The 26,575-nt window shown below is 38.1% G+C and overlaps 1 protein-coding gene across 1 annotated transcript in view; it reads right to left on the reverse strand.

Annotated features, from left to right (window-relative positions):
• dtwd2 (DTW domain containing 2) overlaps nt 1-21,752 on the reverse strand; it is a 338,706-nt gene extending 316,954 nt beyond the window's left edge. The window contains exon 1 of the mRNA XM_039758970.1: nt 21,499-21,752. Coding sequence (XP_039614904.1) covers nt 21,499-21,737 — 239 coding nt within the window. The 5' untranslated portion in view covers nt 21,738-21,752. The remainder of the gene's footprint in view (nt 1-21,498) is intronic.
• Between the last annotated feature and the right edge of the window lie 4,823 nt (nt 21,753-26,575).

A 26,575-nucleotide genomic window follows, 5' to 3' on the forward strand; every position in this document is an offset into this window, starting at 1 on the left:
TGTAAAGTAAAATAATAAAGTGTAATGGCACTTTATGATTTTTTACTGGGCTGTGTGATTTCTCATAGAACTATTGTTTGACAAAGCACGATTTCATTCTGGGAAGGGTCCTTTACAATGAAGTTGGTTCTTTGTTGTTGTCTTCTAATCATGGTTATTTAAGGAGTCTGTTACTTATCTAAATAAAAGAAGGTTCTTTCTGGAACCTTTATGTGGATGGGTCTTTTGGGAACCAAAAATGGTTCACATAGGGCATCACTCTGAAGAACCACTCTAGCACTTTTATTTTTAAGAGTGTAGGAGGAAACTACGGTACCAGAATAAAGCACTAGAACAGTGATCAAGCCTTGAATCAAGCACATTTCCCCATACTTGTGAAGAAGCCACAACATTCAGATGACAACTGCTTCTACCCATTTACAGAACCTGCACAATATCATTTGTAGGGATTGCAGAGGGTGAAGCCTTTCACTGGGGTGCCAGTCTCTGTCAAAACACACTCGCGTACACAAACAATCAGATAATTCACAGACACTAATTAACCTAATATGTGAGAATTAAGAATAAGGTAGGATAACAAAATAACTAGAGATAATCCATGGGGACATGGAAGGATTGCAAAACCCAGGATATGAACTAAGTTCTTGTTTTTGCAGTGTAGAAGGAAAACCGTGGTTATCAGAAAAAAATTCACACAGAGGTGGGGATAATCTGCAGACTCTATATGGACAAGGACCAGGCCTAGAGTTTGACCTAACTCTCTTAGAGGTACCACCCACTAGTGTGGCACTAATGTGAATTTATCATAGAAGTCACTAAGAGGGATATACCCAGTGTCTGTCATGCTTGGATAGAGTTTACATTGTGCCCAAGGAAAAAAGTTAATTATAAACCAAACTGAAACACTGCAACACTATTTTTCATTGTTATAGATTTTTTCGAACAGTGACAGATTACGGTGTTTTTTATGTTACTGCTGTTAACACAACTTGGTACTGTATACTTTTAACAAGATTAACTCCATGAATTTAATTAAGTGGATTTAAGAAAGTTATGTTAAGATTTTTCATTAACTTTCTTAAAATCACAGTTTCTGCATGCAATGAGATGAAGACAGAGTTTTGTTCAATTACGGTATGAATTAACTCTGCGGATTTCTCTAAAGACTGAACTGTACACATTGCAACAGAACCCCATATATATGATGTACTCTTTTCATTCCATCCGTACATTCCTTAAAAGTAATACTGAAATACATAAGTTAATGAGGACTGATCCTATCCTGGCAGCACTGGACACAAGTAACCAACCCTGGATTGGACTACAATTCAATACAAAAAATTCCATTTTGGAGTGTTACTAAGGTAAGGTTAGTGAAAATTAATTTTCCAGTGATTCCAGCTTAATCTCTTTATCATCACAGATTTTGTTACAGGTAATTGAAAGACTGACAATCAAAACTACATTATCTACAGTATATAACATTAATTCAAATGTATTCAAGACTAATATCCACACAGAACACATTACATTGAATTCAGTTAGTCTGATAATGCAAATTTGTCATATTAATCAATGGCCTACCTAGCCAAGAGAACAATATAATAGAATCTGGGGAGTTAACCTGCTTGGACTATTTGCTCCCCCAATACACTAGATGGCAGCAACTCTCGGTTAGGATTCCCATGGGGCAGTCCTGTTGGGTTCTGTGGGGGCCACCAGGTGGAGCTGCCAGGATTAGTAATTACTACTTTCAAGGACTTCTATTTGACCAGAAAGTACATCCAGAGGGCTATGCATTTGCACTAGAAGAGCTCCCAGGTCAGAGATAATAGACGGCACTTGAGCCACTATTACAAAGAAGCCTTCGTAAGGTATTATAATTGTAGTAAACCTTGAATTTGCACCTGGTACTTGTGTCTGTAAAGTTGTGTCTAGGGTTTTGGGTGCTACAGTGCCCTCTAATGGCCATAATATATATATTTGTAACTAGAGATCTACAAAGAAGAAAATGAGTCACATATTTTAAAATACTTTTTTATTCCTAAACTTTCAAGTGCCATCATCAGAGGAAAATGATTAGACATACAGGAATTAAAGACAGTATATAGCTAGTGAAGAGTGAGAATGGAGGGGGAGGTTGTAAGGGGTTTAGGGATGAATTAGTAAGGTGGGTTTCGGAAGGTGTTGGTCATAAAGTCTTTTTTATTATTATTATTATTATGATTATTATTATTATTAATATTATTATTATTATCATTTTTTAGATGTTCTTCTTTTTAAGCCTGCATATGCTTGCTTCAAGTGCAAGTGTCTGTTAATGGTGTTTTCATTAGAGAGCCACAATTCAGCCAGCTCTCTGGCACTCTTAGTGTTGGCCCTGAATTTTACTTTCACAGTGTCCCAGTTAAACTTGTGTCCACTGGAAATTATATGTGTCCAAATATGTTGCAAGTCTTTTAGATGTTTGTCCCATGTATACTGTTGTATTGCAAGGAATGCTATAAACTGCATTTCTTGTTTCCATGGTTGACATTTTGCTTTTAGCATTGAAAAGGACAGTCCATAAAGTGTTTGCCGGTTTGAACACTATCTTGATCTGGACGGGACATGTGCTGTACTTTCTGATACACCACAATGATAAGGGAGGGTGTGGTACATGTAGTGGGGACTGAGTTGGAGTCAGCTGTTTGCTGAGGTTTGCGACGTCTCCTATATAGGCATTGTTTAATAAATGTCTTGGGGTAGCCATTTGATGTGAATATCAATGGCCCCCCTGCTCAAGAAGGCACAGGCCCAAACAGGCCCATCTTAAGTTTACCAGTGAACATCTAGGGCATGTACATGTGCCTTCTTGAGCAGGGGGGCATTGCGGGCACACCAGAGCATATGACGTGTTACTAGAATATATGGTGGTAGCTCCTTTGATTCACGATTCCAGCCATTCTTTACAGGTCACCAACTACAGATCCAACAAAACACCCCTACACCATACAGTAACACTCTATGCTGAACTGTTACTTTTATTCACTGTGAAATCATCCTCTCACTAGCTCAACAATGTAGGCATTTTGTGCAGAAAACCAATAATCTTAAACTTGCAATGTTCTGTTTTTTAGGCAAAGCAAAACCTCTTTACCCAGCTTTGTTACCTTAGTATATGTCTCTCAGCTACTACACAACCCATTAATCCTAATACATAAAGTGTTATCTGGAGCATTGAAGTGGACACTTTTTTATAACGAGTTTCATTCAATTGTGCCATGATGTATGATGGAGTCAGCCTTCTGGTATACAAGCTAGAGACCCTTATGTTCTTGCTGTGTGATTCATTTGTTGATCTAGGTCTGCCAGATAATTTTAATTCAGAGTCCTACTTATTATTTAGCATAATGCACACAGGTGGACTGACCCAGCTACCGGGATGGAAGGTCCAGCTAGAAGGATGCTAAGCTGAAGGTTGCAACCAGATGGATGGGTGTCCCAGACAAGAAGGGTGTGAGATAGTGGAAGACAGTGGAAGAACAAAGGGACACTGCTCATTAGGGGTAAAACGGTTCCCCAGTGGACTAGGTGGGTGTGCTCCTCTGGCAAACCCCCAGTTTGGTCTTCCACAGAGGTTCATGGAAGCTGTACTCTGGGAGGAAAGCCGTTTTGAAAGTCCCAGAGGCACCAAGGTGGGGGGCTGCTGGGGAAGATCTTCTGCAATTTATGACTGCTCCTCCTGATCCAGAAGATATTTCAATGTGCTGTACTGTAGCACCAGAAGTACTCCTGGGTCTGGCATAAAAGGAGCAGGCACTGAGAGACTGCTTTGGAACTACAGACTGGGATATCCTGCAGGGGTCACATAGTGAGAGAACATTGAGGAGGTTATTAACTGTACTACTGACTACATCAACTTCTGTATGGACATTGTAGTTCCATTAACAACAGTACGCTTCTATGCTAACAATAAGCCATGGATTACAAGTGATATCAAGGGCTTTTTGAAGAAGAAGAAAAGGGCTTTTAAATTCGGTGATCAGCATGAGCTCAAGCGCATGCAAAAGGAACTCCGAGTCCAGCTCAAGGCGGCGAAAGAGCAGCACAGGAGAAAACTGGAGCAAATGTTGCAGAATAACAGCATGAAGGAAGCGTGGGATGGGATAAGGATCATCACTGGCTGTAGCTCGTAGCAGGGTGTCTCCATCGATAGAGACAGGGAGAAAGCCTAATGAACAACTTCTTTAACAGGTTTGACCACCCTAACCCACTCTCACCTCAGAGTACTGCATCCTCCACCCATCCTTCTACTGATACCAGCATAGGAGAGAGTTTCCCCCACCCACAATTACAGCAGCCCAGGTAAGGAGAGAGCTGAGGAGACTTCATGCCAGCAAAGGAGTAGGTCCAGATGGAGTATCACCACGACTGTTGAAGGCCTGTGTGTTGAGCTGGGGAGTCCTCTACAGTGCATCTTCAACCTGAGCCTGGAACAGGGGAGAGTCCCGAGGCTTTGGAAAACATCTTACATTACCCCAGTCCCAAAGGTATCACGTCCTGATGAGCTGAATGACTTCCGGCCTTTCGCTCTGACATCACATGTGATGAAGACCATGGAGCGGCTGCTGTTTCACCACCTGAGGCCAGAGGTCCACCACACCCTCGACCCTCTGCAGTTCACATACCAGGAGAAGTTGGGAGCAGAGGATGCCATCATCTACTTGCTATACCGATCCCTCTCCCACTTGGACAGAGGCAGTGGTGCAGTAAGAATTATGTTTTTAGCGCCTTCAACACCATCCAACCTCTGCTCCTTAGGGACAAGCTAACAGAGATGGGAGTAGATTCAAACCTGGTGGCATGGATCATGAACTATCTTACAGACGGACCTAAGTATGTGCGTCTCGGGAACTGCAGGTCTGACATTGTGGTCAGCAGCACAGGAGCACCGCAGGGGACTGTGCTTTCTCCAGTCCTGTTCAGCCTATATACATCAGACTTCCAATACAACTCAGAGTCCTGCCATGTGCAAAAGTTCACTGACGACACTGCTATCGTGGGCTGCATCAGGAGTGGCCAGGAGGAGGAGTATATGAACCTAATCAAGAACTTTGTTAAATGGTGCGATTCAAACCACCTACAACTGAACACCAGCAAAACCAAGGAGCTGGTGGTGGATTTTAGGAGGCCCAGGCCCCTCATGGACCCCATGATCATCAGAGGTGACTGTGTGCAGAGACTGCAGACCTACAAATACCTGGGAGTGCAGCTGGATGATAAATTGGACTGGACTGCTAATACTGATACTCTGTGCAGGAGAGGACAGAGCTGACTATACTTCCTTAGAAGGCTGGTGTCCTTCAACATCTGCAATAAGATGCTGCAGATGTTCTATCAGACAGTTGTGGTGAGTGCCCACTTCTATGCGGTGGTGTGCTGGGGAGGCAGCATAAAGAAGAGGGATGCCTCACGCCTGGACAAACTGGTGAGGAAGGCAGGCTCTATTGTAGGCATGGAGCTGGACAGTTTGATATCTGTGGCAGAGTGACAGGAGCTGAACAGGCTCCTGTCAATAATGGAGAATCCACTGCATCCACTGAACAGTATCATCTCCAGACAGAGGAGCAGGTTCAGCAACAGACTGCTGTCACTGTCCTGCTCCACTGACAGACTGAGGAGATCGTTCCTCTCCCACACCATGCGACTCTTCAATTCCACCCAGAGGGTAAACGTTAACATTATACAATGTTATTGACTGCTCTACCTGCCTTGCACTCTCCACCTTGCATTTTTTAACTTGCACTGCATTTTTATTACTCTTTAATTAATATTGCTCCTATCAGTATGCTGCTGCTGGAGTATGTGAATTCCCCCTTGGGGATTAATAAAGTATCTATCTATCTATCTAATAAATGACCTACAAATGGTGACACAAAAAAGTTGGAAAAGGCACCTCACTCAATTTTGGCAAATTGCTACACAGCCTTCCTATTTGTCGAACACCCTGTAGGTGCAGGCATCACATGTAGGGAACACCTGCTCAAGGAGATGACATTGCAATGTTACTTGGTCTGGAACCGATCATCTTATCAGATGAAACACAGAGCCTATATTATGAAGTGGGGCCTCGTCATGAAAAATGAGACTTTTACTGTAACTGGCATTAAGAGTGTATGGTCCTGGCTTTTAAGCCAGGACTTGTATTCTAGGCATAGCAAAACTGGATAATTTAAGTGTGTCCCACACTAAATTGAATTGTGTGCTTCTGTTTGCACTTTTTATAAACTGCACTTTACAAATTTAAACTGAATAGACCTGTTTTCAAAACGAATTTTATTTGTTACATACAAATTATACACACAGTACAATACTGTATGCAGTAAAATGCTCAGTAATGATTGTTCCTTTAAGAAGAATATACAAGGACAATAATACATGTCTTTAAAAAAATCAAAAATTGTCAATAGAATTTTAAATATGTAATAAATAAGTAAATAACTTGATAACTTAAACAACTTAATGTAAGAGAATTAACAGCAGGGCATTATGTAGTTGTAATCTGAATGTACATCATCCATGTATTTTATTTTCTGTACCTGCTTATCGAAATGCAGGGTGAGTACCTGCCCCATCAAAAAAGTACAGTACTTAGAATGTGTGAAGATCTCAACAATCATTAATTAAACGCAAGAAAACAACTGCAAATCAAAGCACTGGTCTCAAACCAAAGATATAAAGAGTGTTTCTAAATAATCTATACTAATAAAAGGCAAAGCCCTCACTCACTCACTCACTGACTCACTGACTCATCACTAATTCTCCAACTTCCCGTGTAGGTAGAAGGCTGAAATTTGGCAGGCTTATTCCTTACAGCTTACTTACAAAAGTTGGGCAGGTTTCATTTCGAAATTCTATGCATAAGGGTCATAACTGGAAGCTATTTTTCCCCATATAATGTAATGGAGTCTTGAGTTGGAGATGGCCTGGGGGGAGTTTAGTGTGACATCATCATGCCTCCTACGTAAGTACGTAGAGAACAAGGAAGAACTCCAAACAGCGATGAGCACAAAACGCCATTTCACAATTGAGAAGGCAGAAAAACATTATGAAGCAAATGATGCATACAAGCATATTCATAAGTACAGCTACTGCGGAAACAAAGCACGGCGTGAACCGTAAGTTTATATTAAATTAAGTTCATAGACAGGCTGCCACTAGCGTTTGTAATTTAGTGCCTGCCCATATAAGGCCGTCCATCAGCGGCAATCCAATACAAACACTGCCGGTAAATGTTCACGGGTGAAGGACTGCGCTTATGCAGAGGAAGATAAGATGGTCAGGGTGGTGTTTGGCACAAACTCATTGAAACTGCGAGAGAAACTTTTAAGTGCGGGTCTTAGCTGACATTACGAGATGGCACCAGTACAGCTGGGAACCTTCGATGCAAGAACACCAAGCGGCTCCGTGAACTGGCGCAATGCGCAGACAAAAGCAACAGTTCCAAAGAGTGCTGAACAAAAACCGAATTACACAATTGAGAAGGCAGCAAAAAAATATGAAGCGTCTTATACATACAATCATATTCATAAGTGCAGCTACTGCGGAAACAAAGCACACGGTGGAAAAAGTGAATGTCCTGCTAAAGGAAGACAGTGTAAAAAAACGTGCATGCAGTTTGTCACATCTCAGATAAAAGGAAGACGAGCTGTTTATTGATGCAGTAAGGAACTAATCGATGAATGAAACCTCTTATCTTTACAGCGATTGACAAACACGGAATGTAACTTGAACACATCCTACAAATACGAGCCTGATTGAAAGAAATAATGATAATCAAATCCTTGATGACAGCAACATTCAATAACACTCACAAAACAATTACTGTATATTGACAATCATGTTACGTTATTTTTAAAATGTTCCCTTTTCTTTTCATAACTTCTACTTCTCCACTGCGGTACGGGTATATATATATAAATGTATATATATACCCGATCTACAATACATACTTTAGCATAGACAAGCCACACGCTGTGGCTAATTGTAGAGTCTTAAGCCTCTAACGCCGACATTGAGGTTCGATTCGAGAGGGGTGTACTGACTATGTGCGCGCTACCTGATTCATTTTACCTTAGCATCTCCTTGGTTTGGGGCGTATGAAAAATATTAGGTTAGCGCAGAATCATGTTACGTTATTTTTAAAATTTTCCCTTTCTTAGCACAAGCACAGCTGAGAAGCTTCGATGCATGTACTCCATAGCAGCGTTAAAAATAACGCATTTAATCACACTTTCAATTCCAAGCAAGCGGGAACTTTTGTCAATGCATGATTTCCTGGTACATCCATTACACTGATGCACACATCACAGCTACAAAAATGTTAGAGTCGGAATAAAGCGCGTTCCTCGACTGATCATTTCGACTACCCAGCGAAGCCTTGATAAAAGCATGGTTTTGTGCACACTGAAAAGCAAGCAAAATTAGATGCATTACAGAAAGCGGACTTTGTGGCTCTTACTGGGGATCATTGGACTTCCGTGACCGTTAGTAATTCTAAATACATCTAATTACAAAATGTTCAATGATCACACTGTTTTAGCCTAATGTACAAAATAATTTTGGCTAATGTTACTCAGAGTTTAAAGAGTAAGCTGGTCAAATTACCTTTTATGTTTCTGACTTATTTTTTAAGAAGAAAACTGCACTTTATGTTGAAATTTTGGTTATTATTATTTAAAGACAATACTATTCTGAAAATGTACTTAAAGTACTTAAACTACCACTTTATTTTTAAGTCTGCCCAATTTTAACCAGGGATGATATTTTTGTTTCTGTTTTGAATTCAAATGCAGTTTAAAAGCTTTTTTTTTCAGAAATTAAAACAGCTTCAGTTTACAATATTCATGTCCATGTCTATTATTTGATTCTGTAAGCCCACTAAAACCGTTTTAAATTAAAAAAAAACATTTGCGATTTGGGGCAAATTTCGTGTGCGATTACATACGATTAATCAAGATTAATTCTTACACAGCCTCTAATTAATTGGATTAATTTTTTAATCGAGTCCCACCTAATATATATATGTAGATATATATATGTAGATTTGTATATATATGTGTATATACAGTATATATGTAAATATGTATATGTTGTATATACAGTATGTATATATGTGTGTGTGTATATATACAGTATGTGTATATATGTATATGTATATATATGTATGTGTGTATATGTATATATATATATATAACTGTATATATGTATGTGTATAGATGTGTGTATATATATATATATATATATATATATATATATATATATATATATATACCAGCAACACTCATGACAATGACAAAACAATTACATTGTCAATCATGTTACGTTATTATTAAAATGTTTCCTTTTCTTTTTACTTCTCGCTGCCAATCTAGGTATTTTGCTATATATATATATATATATATATATATATATATATATATATATATATATATATATATATATATATATATATATATATAATATAAATAGATAGATATGACAACAACACTCATATCAATGACAAAACAATTACATTAACAATCATCTTACGTTATTTTTAAAATGTTTGCTTTTCTTTTTCATAACTTCTTTAACACACTACTTCTCCGCTGCGAAGCGCGGGTATTCTGCTAGTAAATAATAAAAGCTGAATATCTTCAATCTACCAGACTGCATGTTGGAATATTAAAATAATTATTAAAACAAAATACAATCAGTTCAAGTGCTGTTCTACATTGTGGGCAGCAGACATTTACTTATCTTGAAATAATCACAATAAATTTTAATAATACATTTCATATATTTACAGGGCCTTTCCCATGTCTAAAGCACTTCACCAATGCTGGCAAAGGTGCAAGACGAAGAGAAGCACAGAAAAGGCTTCCAGATATAAAGCAGTATTCAAACAGAAAATAAAAAATATTTTTAATTACTGGTAACAAATAGATGTATCTATTTATGGCCGGATTTTACTTAATTGCACTTTATATCTAGTCAGTTAATCAATTCAGCCTTATTCAAATATATTTTGCAAAATTAAAACAAATACATAAAAACAATACCATAGTTAAACAATACTTAGAAGGAGGATTAAATTTACTTCATTTCTACACTATAAATTCAATTTTTTAAATTAACTGGATCAAGAAATGCACCTCTAATGACAGTGACCCCTGGTTTTGAATTATAAAATCCATTTTTAAAAAGTGTGTTGGCCTATGCTTTTTCTTATCTTGTGATTTTAAGTGCAGCAAATTACCTATCCAGTTATCCAATTTTCACAAACAATTTTGACTCTTGACTCTTGGAAAACTGCTTAAAAACCCAATTTCTCACCTTACTCAGCTCTTTCTTGTACTTTCATAGAAGAATAGTATGATACAGGGATATGCTTTGCATCTGACCTTTTTAAAAAGAAATGTGTTTAATATTCTAACCAAGAATTTACAGAATAGCATAATATTGTAGTTACATTTCAAGAATTTTTCAAGGTTATTTATTCAAATTCCAGTTATTTCTAAATTACTGATAAAATCACATTTCTTATACTGGGTCGCGCATGGAAACGGGAAATTTTCAATTGATGTTCAATACACGAATAAACACATTACAAAATACTTTTAATGATGAAATGTATTGTACAGGATATGCAATTAATGGTGGTAATCAATATTCATTCAATGTTTTGAAGAAAACATTGTGAAGGTGTTGTCCATTTCTCCGTACACATTCTGACAGCCTGTTGTGAAAATTCTGCATTGCTCAATGTAACATGTCAAGAGGAATGCCAGCAATTTCCTCACCAATCCTCCTTTTCAGTTCAGCAATGGTTGAAGGACGTGTGTGGTACACTTGGCTTTTAAGAAATCCTCACAGAAAAAAATCACAAACAGTGAGATCTGGGAAAATCACCATTGCATGAAATGACGCGCCTTCCAAACAATCGTCAAATAGCTGCCATTGATTGTTGGGCAGTATGCAAAGTGGCTCAACCTGGGGACTTCTTTTTTAAGGCTGAACCCTTTTCTTCGAAATTACGCACCCATGTTGTAATCGCATGAGTAGATGGGACACGATATGACATCATAACTGGTAATGATGCCGAAAATCCCTTTGCACAGCAGTCACACTAACACCACTCTTATAAAAGGCTTTCACAGTGAACACTTGTTGCGCAAAATTCCACTGCTCCATTATAACTAAAGGCAAGGGATTCTAAACAAGGTTGCATTGGTCCCAAACAAATGCCGATGCCCCAAGGTCGCCAACACCTAGTTCCAAAATTTCCTGTTTGCCTGCACCACCCTGTATTATCAGAATGAGAGAAAAGTCTCAATTCTTTCAATAAATGAGATCTTAATTTTAAACCATAAATGTAAGAACTCTCACATCAGGCCTGTCACTCTGAGTATGGATAACTCCATTCTCACACACGTGCAAGTAGGAGGCAGCTAAAGGGTCTGAGTAAGTGTAATAAAACATCCAACCAGGGGGTGGCGGAGTGCTCTGACTGTCTTTCTCAGTTCCCTACAGACCTTTCCTGGGAAATCCTGCAAGGTTCCGGCGCCTCAGAAGATGTCACTTCCGAAACCAGCCCCTTTGCTGACGTCACTTCCGAAGCCAGCCCCTTTGGTGACGTCACTTCCAATACCGGCCCCTTTGGTGACGTCACTTCCAAAGCCGGCCCCTTGGCTGACGTCACTTCCAAAGCCGGCCCCTTGGCTGACGTCACTTCCAAAGCTGGCCCCTTTGCTGGCGTCACTTCTGAAGCCAACCCCTCTGCTGACGTCACTTCTGGTTCCGGCCATTCTGATGACATCAGTTCCTCTCCAGACCTTTAAAGCCTCCATCTTGGGCTACTATAGCCAGTTCTGTTTTGGACTCTGTGATATGCACATCGTGCTTTTGACACAAAAAACCCTTTTGCAGCTGGGAAAAACAATATACGGGTGGCTGCCCTAAACCTTTATAATGTCTTGGACTCTTAATTATCACACCATCTATAATGCTCCAATTAGATGGAGTTCCACGCTTTGGTACATAAACTGGAATATGGCCCGGGGCCTCATTTATAAAACTTGGATTCAAGTGTGAAAATATTTGTACACATAAAAAAATTTGATTTATAAAACCTGGCATACGTACATTTCTATACAACTTACCCTTTATAAACCCCAAATACATTGTAAACATGCGTGTGTGAACACAACATAATGTTAATGCAGTCACAATGCTGCAGACATTCATTTTCTGGTAGCAGCCTTCCTCCTGACGTGTTTAAACACTCCCTCAATATACACTTTTAAGAATATCTGACTGTGCTCCACGACTAGACACGCTAGACCATAGGGGGCATCCTAGTGCTTCTCCTCTGTGTTCTTGGAGTATAAGAAGGTGTATGGTGCTAGTGTCTGAGGGGGAAGCTGCTATTACCCTATTACCTACTACTAATGACACAATTTCTCATACAACAAATAGTATAGAACATATGAAAAATTGAGGTCCACAAAAAATAAGTGAATCATGGGTTGACACAAAGATGTGATGTTTGTCTGTCTCATCTTTGCATTATATATGACTTATGCGCTAATGAAATTTGACAGTTTGTAGATAATAAAAGCAGCTCCATTCTCACTAGATGTCCTTATTAAAATATAAGTGCAGTAATGTTATCTGATTGCTTATTATGTTATCAAGCACTGCCAGAAATTGCCCTTTTATGTTGGCAAAAATAAGTTATGTTTTAAGTATGTACACCCAACCCAAACAAAAACTGGATGTAGAGCTTCCTCGGTCAGCTAATTGCTTTCAGCACAGCGGGCATGATGGAGTGAAGCTTGGCTGAGATATTCCTGACCTGTTAGCTGTTGTCACTTAGAAGGATAACAGGTAGCCGATATAAACTGATGAAAAACCAATAAAACTTCTTCAATAAAAATGTCCAGCATTGGCCATCTTAAAAAGGATCTCAAATACAGTCTGTACATCAAATTCAACAATTTTGATGTTATTTATGTCACGTTAACACAATATATTAAACGGCTTGGTGATATGAATTATTATAATGTGCAATAATTCATAACATATGAATATGTATTATGACTTATTATGAGTCATATCACTGAGCCTTGGTTACAATATAATTATAACATAATAAGGCATATGAGGTGTCATTTAGGTGATTTGGCTGCATTACCCAACTTGATCAAGGGTGCTGTCATTTCCCAGTTTCTCCAAAATGTTGCATACACATGGGTCAGAGGTGCCAAAAATATACACATGTTCCCCATCTATTGTTCTTTTATAATTTTCTGCGTTTGCATGGGAAGTTGCATATGCACATATTGAACTTCTTTTTGTGCATATGCAAGATTTAAAAATGAGGCCCCAGGTCTGCCCCATACAAATTTTATCTACCAAACAAAGTTAAAGAATTCCACTTGAAAACAATAAATAAATTTTACCCAACTAATCAATTAATTCATAAATATAAAAAGTCTAAATTCGTGTAGACCACCCTAATTCGGGATGTTCATAAGAAATGTAATGATTTACTTCATGAGGTTAGAAGTACATAATAAACATGAATAGTTGTGTCAGATATTTGAAATACTATAATGTGTGCTTCAATTTAAATATTTAAAGCTTAAATATTCTCAATTGTAATAGATTTTTGTCGTTTTTCACCCTCATATAGAGGTCCACAGAGGGCTAGATCCCCAGTAAAAGATCAAAAATTAAAAATAACACCACCTTCATAATCACTGACCTTGAAATAGTCTAAAACAATGCCCCACATGTTTATCTTTGACATCTGTTATTTTTAACCTTCTGAGAGGGCTGGAACAACTAGTAAAGAAGCAAGTATCAAAAACTTCATATTCCTGATCAAGAGCCTATATTAAAGATCCCTATTTTGATAGCTTTGTGCAAAGGGGGAAATCTGACCCATTGTATATCATTAAGGGAGGAACCCTTGGGGTTAGTTGATGTGGCATGTAAAACTTCAAGTCCTTCCTTCTGCCTAATTTTATTTTTTATATTTTCTCTTTTTTCTCTTTCTTCATAATGTAAAGCACTTAGAGCTACATCATTTGTATGAAAATGTGCTATATAAATAAATATTGCTGTTGTTGATCATTTTTGCTGAAGGCACCTACTGGTTTACTCAGCATCATAAGGAAATAATTTACTGCACAAAATATGGTCCAAAACTGGCATAAAACAGAAGGGTGGTCAAAAATAGGGTCCAAAAAATAGATGGGAACCCCAAAAAGCTCAACATGCTGCATAACTAGACATCAAGACAATGTGAACAGCATATCATACGTGGAGGTACTGGTGAGTCAGTAGGTGCCGGACAAAATAAAATTTTGTGAAAAAGAGTAACTTTGAAACATTGTAACTCATTAACAGGTGAACCCCTGGGGTCAACTGATGTGACGTGCAAAACTTCAAGTCCTTCTGATCTTTTCTTGTTGAAGACACCTATTGGTTTACTCTTTGTCATTGTAGGAGTTGGTGAAATTCTGGGGTGTTAAAATCTTGAAAGATGAGTGCTAAGGGTTGAATTCTTTTTCAAACCATGCAGCGGTCTTGATTTATATTTTATTTGAGCCCATATATAGGGCTGCCAACCGTCCTCATTTTCCTGGACATGTTTTCATTTTAACGTGCCATGGACTGTCAGAGAGGAATTTATAACATGAAAAAAATGTCCAGAATTTTGGCTCCTAATATTTGAAAATCTCCTTATTCTTATCATTGGTAGCAATTAAAAGCCATACACCAAACAGCATTTGCAGAAGTAGTGCGCACACTTTTTTCCCAGAATCATCACCTCTATTCTGGTAGTAAACAACCAGATATTGACGAGAATAGTCGTTATCTGTCCAACTTGGCTTTTTCACTTCATCTTTTGAATTCAGCTTTATCTTCTTGGCGAGTAGACAGTTCATTATAAATGTTGTTCCTTTCCTTAATTATTTGTAATCCTAATTTGCCATAGCTAAGTGAATTTATTCAAAATCGAAATTACAATTTCATGTTTACTATGTGAGATCTTATTTTCAGTTCTTCTTTCAGCAGCTTCGTTAAACAAGCAATTTCATATATCCAGCTAAAGACTTTTCTTATTTAGGAAAGCATATTAACAAAAATGCTAAAATTATTGTTGTTTTATCTCTGTTTTTATCTTGCTTTATCTTTGTTTAAACTTTTTGTGTAGCACATTGAGATTTACTGCTAATGTATACTGCCCTATAAATAAAATTTATTATTATTATTATTATTATTATTATTATTATTATTATTATTATTATCCAGGTACAGTTCGTCATATTTAAGTGTGAGTAAGTACTGCCTTGTAATATCTTAATGGAAAATATTGTTATTACCACCCGTTGTTCCACAATGGATTTATAATTGTAAACGAATGAGTCAACTATTAAAGTTTCAGTTAATTAAAAAAAAAATCACATATTTATTCTGTCATATACATGCAATATCTTTTTAGTTATCAGTTGATCAAGTAATAAGTCACTTTTTCAAGTAATGTAATAATATTTTCATAATTCTTTCATTTACATAAATTCAGGAATACCCACTAGGCCAAAAAAACTGCAAGTTCATAAACTACTTGAACAACAAATATCCTTGTTTTCGAAAGGGCAGAACAGATCCAGTTTAGGTTGAACATTCTATTTAAATTTATCCAAGAACCCAGATTTACAGTGAAAAATAACTTCAGTCAAAAATTTATTTTACTAGAAGTGAATTTACCATGTGTATCATTCTTTACAGGCTTACGACAGTTAAGTTATCCAAATAAGAATGGAACGAATGAAGTCTGTTAACTTAAGAGGCTTGACATATTCAAAATATTTAATAAGGTTATTAGATTGCCAATGACTGTGATAAACTGCTACTAAATGATTATATAATTTTAAAAAAAATAAGACAGTATAAAGGGCATATTATGGCATCATAGGGAAAGGTGTCCTCAAAAGTCCTCATTTTTCAACCTAAATGTCCTCATTTCCAGAGAAAGAGAGTTGGCAGCCCTACCCATATAGCTCATAACTTCTTTAACCCATGTTTGCTCATTTCTAACTATTACCTTAGCCTTACCTTATACATTAATTTATGAAAATAACATAGCAGCAACGTTAAGACTCTTAAGTTTCTTTCTGTGGTTTGTAATAGTAAAGTTGCCTCTGAAGCTTATTTCAAAATTAGCCTTCCTGTTAATTTTTAAGATATTTTTTTCTTCCAGAGAAATGACACTTGTTAAGAGATACATGATAACATTTGTGAACTTATAAAAGCAGCCTGCTCAATGCAACAAGCACACACATCTTAGGAGCAGTAGCAGGGCCTTAGCATGGCGTAGGGCAATTGTGTCTGTCTAGCAATAAACCCTTGCTTCAGCCTGATCAATGCTTAAAGTGTTTCATTTATTTTATTTAGGTAAATTCTTACTCAACTCCTTCATCATAAAGGTGTAATTTCCTGCAGAAAATATGTTCCAAAAGTAGCCTAAAAATAATATTGTTTTCATGTCCAAAGGGCCAGAAATAGATGGGAACCCCAAAAAACTCAACATGTTGCATAACTACAGATCAGAATGAGTCGGACGGCATATCAAATATGAAGGCATCCTCATACTGGTGAGTCAGGAGGATATTTCAAAGTGTTCATAAGTAATTCTTATGAACACCAATCAGGTCAAGTCGGATTGGGGAGCATGCACTGGTGGAGTGCGTTGCCGCACCCAAAACATGACGAAACAGCTCGGGATCCTAGTTGGTAACCCCCCAGGCAGACATGCCTGAGCACAATATTAGTGTAGCTTCTGGAGAGGAGAGGATGAATCTCTCACACACTTTTTTTTTTTTTTTGCACCTATATGTTGTACCACGTTAGCCATTATGGATGTAGTGAGAAGTCAAGCAAAATGACACCTTTAACCAGCTAACTAAAAAGATTACAATAAGCAAGCTTTCAAGGCGACTCTTCAGGCAAGATGTCATCTTGCTTGATTTTTCACTGCCCCTAACTATACTAATAAAAGGCAAAGCCCTCACTCACTCACTCACTGACTCACTCACTCACTGACTCATCACTAATTCTCCAACTTCCCGTGTGGGTGGAAGGCTGAAATTTGGCAGGCTCATTCCATACAGCTTACTTACAAAAGTTGGGCAGGTTTCATTTCGAAATTCTACGTGAAATGGTCATAACTGGAACCTATTTTTTCGTCCATATACTATAATAGACTTCTGCTCGATGCCCGTGGGAGGCGGAGTTACGCCTCCCACGTAATTTAGTGCCTGCCCATATAAGGCCGTCCGTCAGTGGCAATCCAATAGAATCACTGCTGCTAAATATTCACGGGTGAAGGACTGTGCTTATGCAGAGGAAGATGACATGGTCATGGTGGTGTTTGGCACAAACTCAGCGAAACTGCAAGAGAAACTTTTAAGTGCAGAGTCTTAGCTAACATTACATACAGCCATGGACATCGCACGACATGGCACCAGCACAGCTGGGAAACTTCGATGCATGTACACCGAGCGGCTCACGTGAACTGACGCAGTGCACAGACAAAAAGCAACAGTTCCAAAGAGTGCTGAACAAAAAACGAATTACACAATTGAGAAGGCAGCAAAAAAATATAAAGCGTCTGATACATACAAGCATATTCATAAGTGCAGCTACTGCGGAAACAAAGCACACGGTGGAAAAAGTCAATGTCCCGCTAAAGGAAGACAGTGTAAAAAAAAAACCCGTGCATGCAGTGTGTCACATCTCAGATAAAGAGGAAGACGAGCTGTTTATTGATGCAGTAAGAAACAAATCGATGAATGAAACCTGTCATCATTACAACGATTGACAAACACGGAATGTAACGTTAACACAGCACATCTTACAAATACGAACCTGATTGAAAGAAATAATGATAATCAAATCCTCGATGACAGCAACACTCACAAAACAATTACTGTATATTAACAATCATGTTACGTTATTTTTAAAATGTTCCCTTTTCTTTTTCATAACTTCTTTAACACACTACTTCTCCGCTGCGAAATTTATTGAACAATATGCCTGCTCCTGGAAAGAGACATCAACAGTCCGGTGCTGAGAAACGAAAGAAAAAAAAAGCCCAAGATAAAGCCCGTGCATGTAACCAAATCTCTGGATTGCTCTGCGAATAGCAGTGACGCTCCCTGTAACTGTTGCCTCTGCTGAGCGAAGTTTTTCTAAAATGAAGCTCATCAAAACGTACTTGCGCTCATCTATGGCACAAGAGTGCATCAGTGGTCTGGCAATTGTCAGCATCAACTCTGAATTAATTAATTAATTAATTGTAATTTATAAATGATACAATTTATTTATGTATTTACTTTTATTTGAATAAAGTTCTACCTACCTATAGTAGGTGTTTTTTTTTATTATTTTATTTTTACTTCCGTAATATTTGGGGGAGGGGCACAAAAGTAAATTTCTGCTTAGGGCACCCATTTGGCCAGCAGCGGCCCTGTACATCGATTACATTGATGCACACATCAGAGCTACAAAAATGTTACAGTCAGAATAAAGCGCGTTCCTACGACTGATCGGAGGAAAATTTCATTTAAAGAGACTACCCGACGGAAGCCTTAATAAAAGCATGGTTTTCTGCACACTGAAAAGCAAGCAAAATTAGATGCATTACAGAAAGCGGACTTTGTGGCTCTTACTGGGGATCATTGGACTTCCGTGACCGTTAGTAATTGTAATTACATCTAATTACTAAATGTTCAATGATCACACTGTTTTAGCCTAATGTACAAAATAATTTTGGCTAAGGTTACTCAGAGTTTAAAGATGAAGCTGGTCAAATTACCTTTTATGTTTCTTACTTATTTTTTTAAGAAGAAAAACTGCACTTTATGTTGAAATTTTTGTTATTATTATTTAAAGACAATACCATTCTGAAAATGTACTTAAAGTACTTAAAATACCACTTTATTTTTAAGTCTGCCCAATTTTAGCCAGGGATATTTTTGTTTCTGTTTTGAATTGAAATGCAGTTTAAAAGCATTTTTTTTTTTCAGAAATTGAAAGAGCTTGAGTTTACAATATTCATGGCCATGTCTATTATTTGATTCTGTCGCCCACTAAAACCCTTATAAATTGAAAAAAAACATTTGCGATTTGGGGCAAATTTTCATGTGTGATTACATACGATTAATTAAGATTAATTATTACACAGCCTCTAATTAATTAGATTAATTTTTTTAATCGAGTCCCACCCCTAATATATATGTAGATATATATATATGTAGATTTCTATATATACAGTATATGTGTATATACAGTATATATGTAGATATGTATATGTATATATGTTTATGTGTGTGTGTGTGTATATATATATATATATATATATATATATATATATATATATATATATATATATATATATGCCAGCAACACTTATGACAATGACAACACAATTACATTGTCAATCATGTTACGTTATTATTAAAATGTTTCCTTTTCTTTTTCATTACTTCTTTAACACACTACTTCTCCGATGCGAAGCGCGGGTATTTTGCTAGTTCTAAATATTTTGGAATGATAGATTTGTATTACTCTCAAGAATGACCAAAAAATCAACCCCAGTCTGTTTAAATGGTGTTCATTTTTCTATGTATGTGACTGAAAATATAATAAATGTACTTTCCATATCTGGTAAATATCTTATATATAGTAGCAAAGCGTGGATTCGAGCTCCTTTTCATGGCTGTCTTATTGGTTTACTATCCTGTAATGGACTCGCTGACCCAGCCCTCAGTGTAGATTGAAGACAGACGGCTGCGCAGATGCTCCCCTTCTATAGGGTGTTTCTGCGCAGGCTTTTCTTCCGCTACGGGTTTTCCCGATCGGATGGTACAGCATTTGTGCTTTGCCAATGCCCCTACAGTTGCCGTCGTTACAATCTGTCTAAATTTTAGAATCTTACACCTTCTATTGCATTTCATTAAAGGCACAGAGGTAACAAAACAGAAAACTTTTCTCAGTTCTTTAAACAGTTTGTAATGTGAACCACTGAATCCGTCTTGGCTCAGCTGTTGAGATTATTGTTATGTAAATGATTCTTATTTTTGAATGTTTGTGTATTATGTCAAAGGATACATTATATTTCTAATGTATTTTAATATTGATACAACAGAAAATTGTGAGAATTAAACACCAAATTAAAGATAATTATGCGAAACACTAAATTTGGGGCAAGTACAAGAAACAATCAAATGTAATAAATACAAGACGACAATACACAGATGATGTAAGCGCCACAAGAGCCTGGACAGAGTGCACCGTATTTAATTTTAATACTTAACTCTTGAAAAATTACTCATAAGCACAATTTATGATCTCGCTCAGCTGTCATCTAGAATCATCGATGTATTCTATCTGGGGAAAATCTGTTCTCATTCAAGAATGGTATGATTGAGAAATATGCTTTGTGTCTGTGCATTTTGATAAAGAGTGTGCATTATACTCTTACCAAGAGTTTATAGAACAGCATAGCGGACAATACACAAAGGGCATCATTTACGATCCACGGCAGTGTCGTTAGAGCTGCACAGACGGGCTGAACTGATCAGCGGCGTCAGGATGGCAGTTCGAGTGAAACGCCTCCCCACGCACAGGTTTGCCTTTAAAAAGAATGAACCGCTTGAGCAGATCTAATTACTTTAAGGGTATCATTTCAAAAGCTAGGAAATCAGAGGTGTGTCGAAATCACTACCGGATTTTAACAGCAAAGTGATACACATTCAAAAATGTTTATTACAAAAAAGAGTTCAGTACTTTGGAATCGCTCGGCTTCCGTAGGGGTTTTTATTCAAGTGATACAACTTTCCGTCCTCGGGACGCTTAATGATGATGTCTTGTTTATAATAGCTAGGGCAACGGAGGTGTGTCGAAATCACTACCGGATTTTAACAGCCAAGTGATACACATTCAAAAATGTTTATTACAAAAAAGAGTTCAGTACTTTGGAATCGCTCTGCTTCTGTTTCCGGAGGGGTTTTTATTCAAGTGGCACAACTTTCCGTCCTCGCGACGCTTAATAATGGTGTCCTGTTTATAATAAGCAGGAACGCCCTCCTATAATAAAGAAAAAAAAATCATCCACTACGCGGATTTAAAATTATAATATGTAATAAAAAAGCGGATTCAGAAATCTAGAATGATGTTTTCTTGTAACCTACAAATCTCGATGCGTCGTTAAGCCGATCAAAGAAGTTTCCGGACTGAACAATATTCGAGTCGGAATGAGCAATTTTAGCTGTTCTCGGATTCCAACTATGTGTTTTCATCTTTTTTTTTTCTCCACTCAGTCAGATGTCCCCTACAGCCACGAGGTGGCAGTGTTCTACTTCTCATCGTCTCCGTTCCCCTCAGAAGCGCCCCTCTTACCTGCACCTCGAACACGTGGGCCTCCTCTCTGTGATCTCTACTGGCAGCTCTGAGAGGTCAGCGAATCCTTTCGCGTTCTCCCCATCTTCACTTTCTCTTCGCTGTTTTGATGTTTGTTCGTCTTGGCCGCTCTCGGTATCGTCCAGATTTAAAGTCGCTAGAGCCCACGCCTGGCCTTCCATGTTTGTGCAGCTGAACCTTCTGAAGAAAATGCTGCCGGTTGCAAAACGCGGCTGCATCACAAGGGGCCGCCAGAGTTGCTTATGCGGTTAAGTTTCACACACGTTGAATGTTGACCTTACTCATTTAATCAAATAGACATATGCTTAAAACCTATTAGACATACTTATTTACTCATAAATCACACAGCTTTATATCTAACTTGACATTTATATATTTAGGATGTAGAAGGAAGCCCACTAAGACATTAACTCAACATTGGTAGTAATCTGGTGGGAATCATGCTTTGGCCTCTAGATGTACAGTAGGTGACGAAGCAGTACTAATTACTGTACCACCATGCACTCTAATGTACATCACTCAGCTACAAGCGCTTATAGGTGAAGTGAATAATGTACCAATTCTTGCTTAGTGGAAAAGACTCACCAAAATCCTTGTACTATAAAAAAAACAGCTTTAGAAATCAAAATGCTGCTTACCTCGAGGAAAGTTTAACATTTCATACTCCATCAAATAAACAGTGTTATGACTATTTTATAATACTGATCAGCCACAACATTAAAACCAGAGACAGGTGAAGTGAGTAACGCTGATTATCTTATCTTGTTATAATGGTATCTGTCAAGGGGTTGAATATATTGGGCAGCAAGTGAGCAGTCAGTTCTTGAAGGTCTGAGCAACTTTGACAAGGACAAAATTGTGATGGCAAGATGAGTGCATCAGAAAGTCTCCCAAAGACCAGGGGCCTCATGTATAAACGGTGCGTACGCACAGAAATGTTGCGTAAGAACTTTTCCACGTTCAAATCGCGATGTATAAAACCTACACTTTGGGTAAATCCACGCACTTTTCCACGGTACCTCATGGCTTGTCGTACGCAAGTTCTCTGCTCGGTTTTGCAGACTGGCGGCACCCAGCGTCAAAGCAGTGCTACTATTCCTGTGTGGTTACTCCTTATTTTCCTGGCGCGACTTTATAAATACACCGAAACTAATCACACATTGTTTATTAGTGTAATGCATCTGATTGTAATTAACTTGTACCAATATAATGGTTCAGGGAATAGCCATAGTATTCCAAATACCATAACTGCTTTAGCGTTGTTACTCTCACTTCTCCTTCTTCTTCTTCTTCTTCTTTCAGCTCCTCCTGTTAGGAGTTGCCACAGCGGATCATCTTTTTCCATATTTCTCTCACTGCACCACTCAGAGTATTTATATCACTGTATCTGAGTGTGAATCACAGCAGCAGCTGATCGAAAAGAGAATTATCAGTATACAGTTTCATGGACACGCTGTCTCAGCCACGGCAAAACGTTTTAAAGCCTTTCCTGTACGGACCTCGCGGTTCAGAAACAGTTTCATCCCAAGAACTTTAAATGCACTCAATCAATTCCACCTTGTAGAACTGTTTGTACTTATAAGGACAATCACCCCACTGTAAACTTGCACTACAGTTATAATATCGCACAACCTGAGCCACTTTATAAAGCGTATTTACATATGATGACAATATCATTTTTAAGGTGAAATGCAGCAAAAATGTTTATTAAATTATACAGATAAAACTTTAACTTCATTTAAATAATCTATATTCTTCACTGGGAGTATCGTTAAGGATAGAATAATTAACCATGTACTACGAAGATATTTCAATGTTCTTTAAACGTTTTCAAGAATCGGCGCTAAGCTTACAGATGGCTTAACTTCTATTACAGAGCTGATTGTATGGCGATTGGTTACTTGGGGAAAGAAAAGCACTGACTGCAGTGACGGCCACGCCAATATATATTGAATATAAAACAGAAAGAAAATAACAACACAGCTAAAAGCAGCGACAAATTTCGCAAAAGTTAAATGCTTGTGTCATGAGCACGAGGCGGCTATGCAGTGTCTGCAACGGACGTGGCCATCCACCGTGCATAAGCTACCTTACTGACGGGCGGGCGAAGGAGCCACCAATTCTTCCTCTGCCCAGTGCCACCACAAGCCTACAGCTGCCCCAAGTACTGCTGCAATAAATTATTTCATCGAAGTGAAACACATGTTTAATAACGTGCTTTAACTCCTATCATCATGAAAATGATATCACGTATACATCTCAGTATTTTAGTTATTCAGAGAGCTGTAATATCACGAATGTAATGGATTCTGTGTCCAGTTGGAGGAAGAGAGCCAGTTTAAGAAGCAAGTAGTGATTCACACACATAGAGCACATAGAAGATCAAATACAAAACAAAGCATTTAACGTGCTACTTTAATTACGATGTGATTTGAGAAACTGGTTAATTAAACGATTTTAAGATGAAGTTTATGATGTTCTACTTTAATGACAAAATAAACTACGTGATTAAAGTGGAAATTTCGAGATTGAAGTTGACATTTCGTGCTTTTTCCCCACTGTGTGCCTTTTTTCTCTGTACCCTAATAAGCTTTCATATGACACTCAGACACTGGGCTACAACTCGGCTTTTCACGGCGACTTTGATATGTGAATTCTTTTTTATTTCCGGCACTGTGCGATTTTGTGAATGTGAGCTTTCAAGTTTCTCCAACACACTAAGTCACTCGATCAACTTCCTTTTGTTGATTATACCACGGTTTATTTGAACAAATAGTATGTTTTTCCTTTGCCTCCACTTGGTATTCACTGAAATTCTTATATTTCCCCCGTACTTTTCCCATTGTCTTTTCACAGAAGGCTGAGCTTAAGGGCGATTTATATTGATTTGCATATTCAAATTAGGCGTAATTCGGGGAGGAGTTGGGGCATAACATAAAGCGCGTGCACGAGCGTTAGTTTTCACGCTGATCGGGATTTATGTAGCAGAAGAACGTGTAAGTTGGAGTATGCACAGATTCCTGCATCTGGATTTTTCTGTGCGTAAGCACATTTCGGCTTTTGTGCTTACGCCATGTTATAGTCCGAATTCTATGCACGGCGTTATACATGAGGCCCCTGGTCTTGTGGGGTGTTTCCAGTATGCAGTGGTTAGTACCTACCAAAAGGGTCCAAGTAAGCCCAGCTATTGAATAGGTGACAGGGTATGGACTCCCAAGGCTCACTGATGCCTGTGGGGAGTGAAGGCTAGCCAGTCTGGTCCTGTCCTACAGAAGATCTACAGTAGCACAAAGTGCTGAAAAAATTAATGCTGAACGTGACAGAAAGTTGTCAGAACACAGAGTACATTGTGACTTCCTGCATAGTCGGAGACTGGTCAGAGTGCCCTTGCTGACCCTGTCCACCACCAAAGGTGCCTACAATGGATACATAAGTGTCAGAACATAGAGCAATGGAAGCATCATGTTTTCTTTTAAATCATGTGGAAGACCGAGCGCGTGTGTGTCATTCATCTGGGGATGAGATGGCAGCAGGATGCACTATGGGAAGAAGGAAAGCCAGCAGAGGCAATGTGATGCCCTGGGAAATGTTCTGGTTGGAAACCTTTGGTTCTGGCATTCATGTAGATGTTATTTTGACATATGCCACCTTCACGGCAATGGTATTCATTGATGGCAGTGGCCTATTTCAACAGGATAATGTGCTCTGCCACACTGCAAAAACTGTTGTGGGATGGTTTTTGAAGATCATTACAAAGAGTTCAAGGTGTTGACTTTGGCTCCAAATTCCCCAGATTTCAATCCAGGAAAAACCAATCTGATCCATGGTGGCACCATTTAATAACTTACTGGGCATTAAGGGTCTGTTGCTAATGTCTTGGTGCCAGATACTACAGGACACCTTCAGAGGTCTTGTGAAGTCCATGCCTCAACAGCTGTTTTGGTGCCACAAGGGGGGCCAAAACAGTATTGATAGTTTCAATTTTTGTTTATTAAATAAATGTTATGTAAAAATTATATTGAAAATTAGTAGTTTGCTTACTTTGATCTCAGATATCATTTTAAGTCAATGCTGGTGGTAGATTTCTGTCCCAAACTAATCATTCCATCTGTTATCCCAAACACTAAATTGGATTTAGATCTGTGGGGTCCTATGTCAGCAGTTCATTGGTGCATTTGCCGAAAGCCTCATAAAGCTAAGTACATCATTATCTCATACTTAAGATCAATTGTTAAGTAAAGTGTGCTTCCAGAATCCCTTCATAAATAAAGCAGTAAGTAATCTCATTTGTTAATTAACAAGTGATATGACCCGCTCGTTATTTTTAACATTGCTCTTTGGTTGGTCTTTTACATAGAGGATGTCCTTAGTGTAACACAAAAAACACACTGATGCTCTTATTTGGACAGCATAATAATAATAATAATAATAATATTAATAATATAATAATAATACACTTAACAACTATAATAAGGCAATGATTTAAGATAAATAATTATAATGTGAAATATAAAGTAGCGCAAAAGGGTCTCTTTTTAACTTGAGTTCATATAGAGAACTAATGAGTTAACCAATGAATTTTGCCATGTCATCAGTCACATCCTTTAAAGTCAGAAGGTAAATCTCCCCTTAGTACTGTCAACTACAATGTCAGCCATCCAGAGAACAGTGCAACTCAACTGGAGGCTCCATTTGAGACAGTATTACCCAAGCAAGAGCGGCGTTTGTGAATAACAAGTGGGGCGATCACCCCAGGGCCTGCGCCTAACGGGGCTCTGCTTTTGAGGTCCACGTGTCCCGTTCGAGCCGATTTGTCAAGTTATATTCTTCAGTTATATTTTGATAAAATGTAACTGAATACTGTAATGAGAAACTCCAATGTATGTTAACATTATATTTATTTGCGTGCAAGTTTATACAGTCCACACATACCATTAACAGCATTTGACATAACTGGCCCCGCATGGAGTTGATCATCCCAAGGCCCCATACACCCCTAAGGCCACCTCTGCACCCAAGAAGCCAAGTTGCTGCTCTGAATGCTGTTTTGAACTGT

This window comes from Polypterus senegalus, chromosome 7, assembly GCF_016835505.1.
Source record: "Polypterus senegalus isolate Bchr_013 chromosome 7, ASM1683550v1, whole genome shotgun sequence".
Classification (NCBI taxonomy): Eukaryota; Metazoa; Chordata; class Cladistia; order Polypteriformes; family Polypteridae; genus Polypterus; species Polypterus senegalus.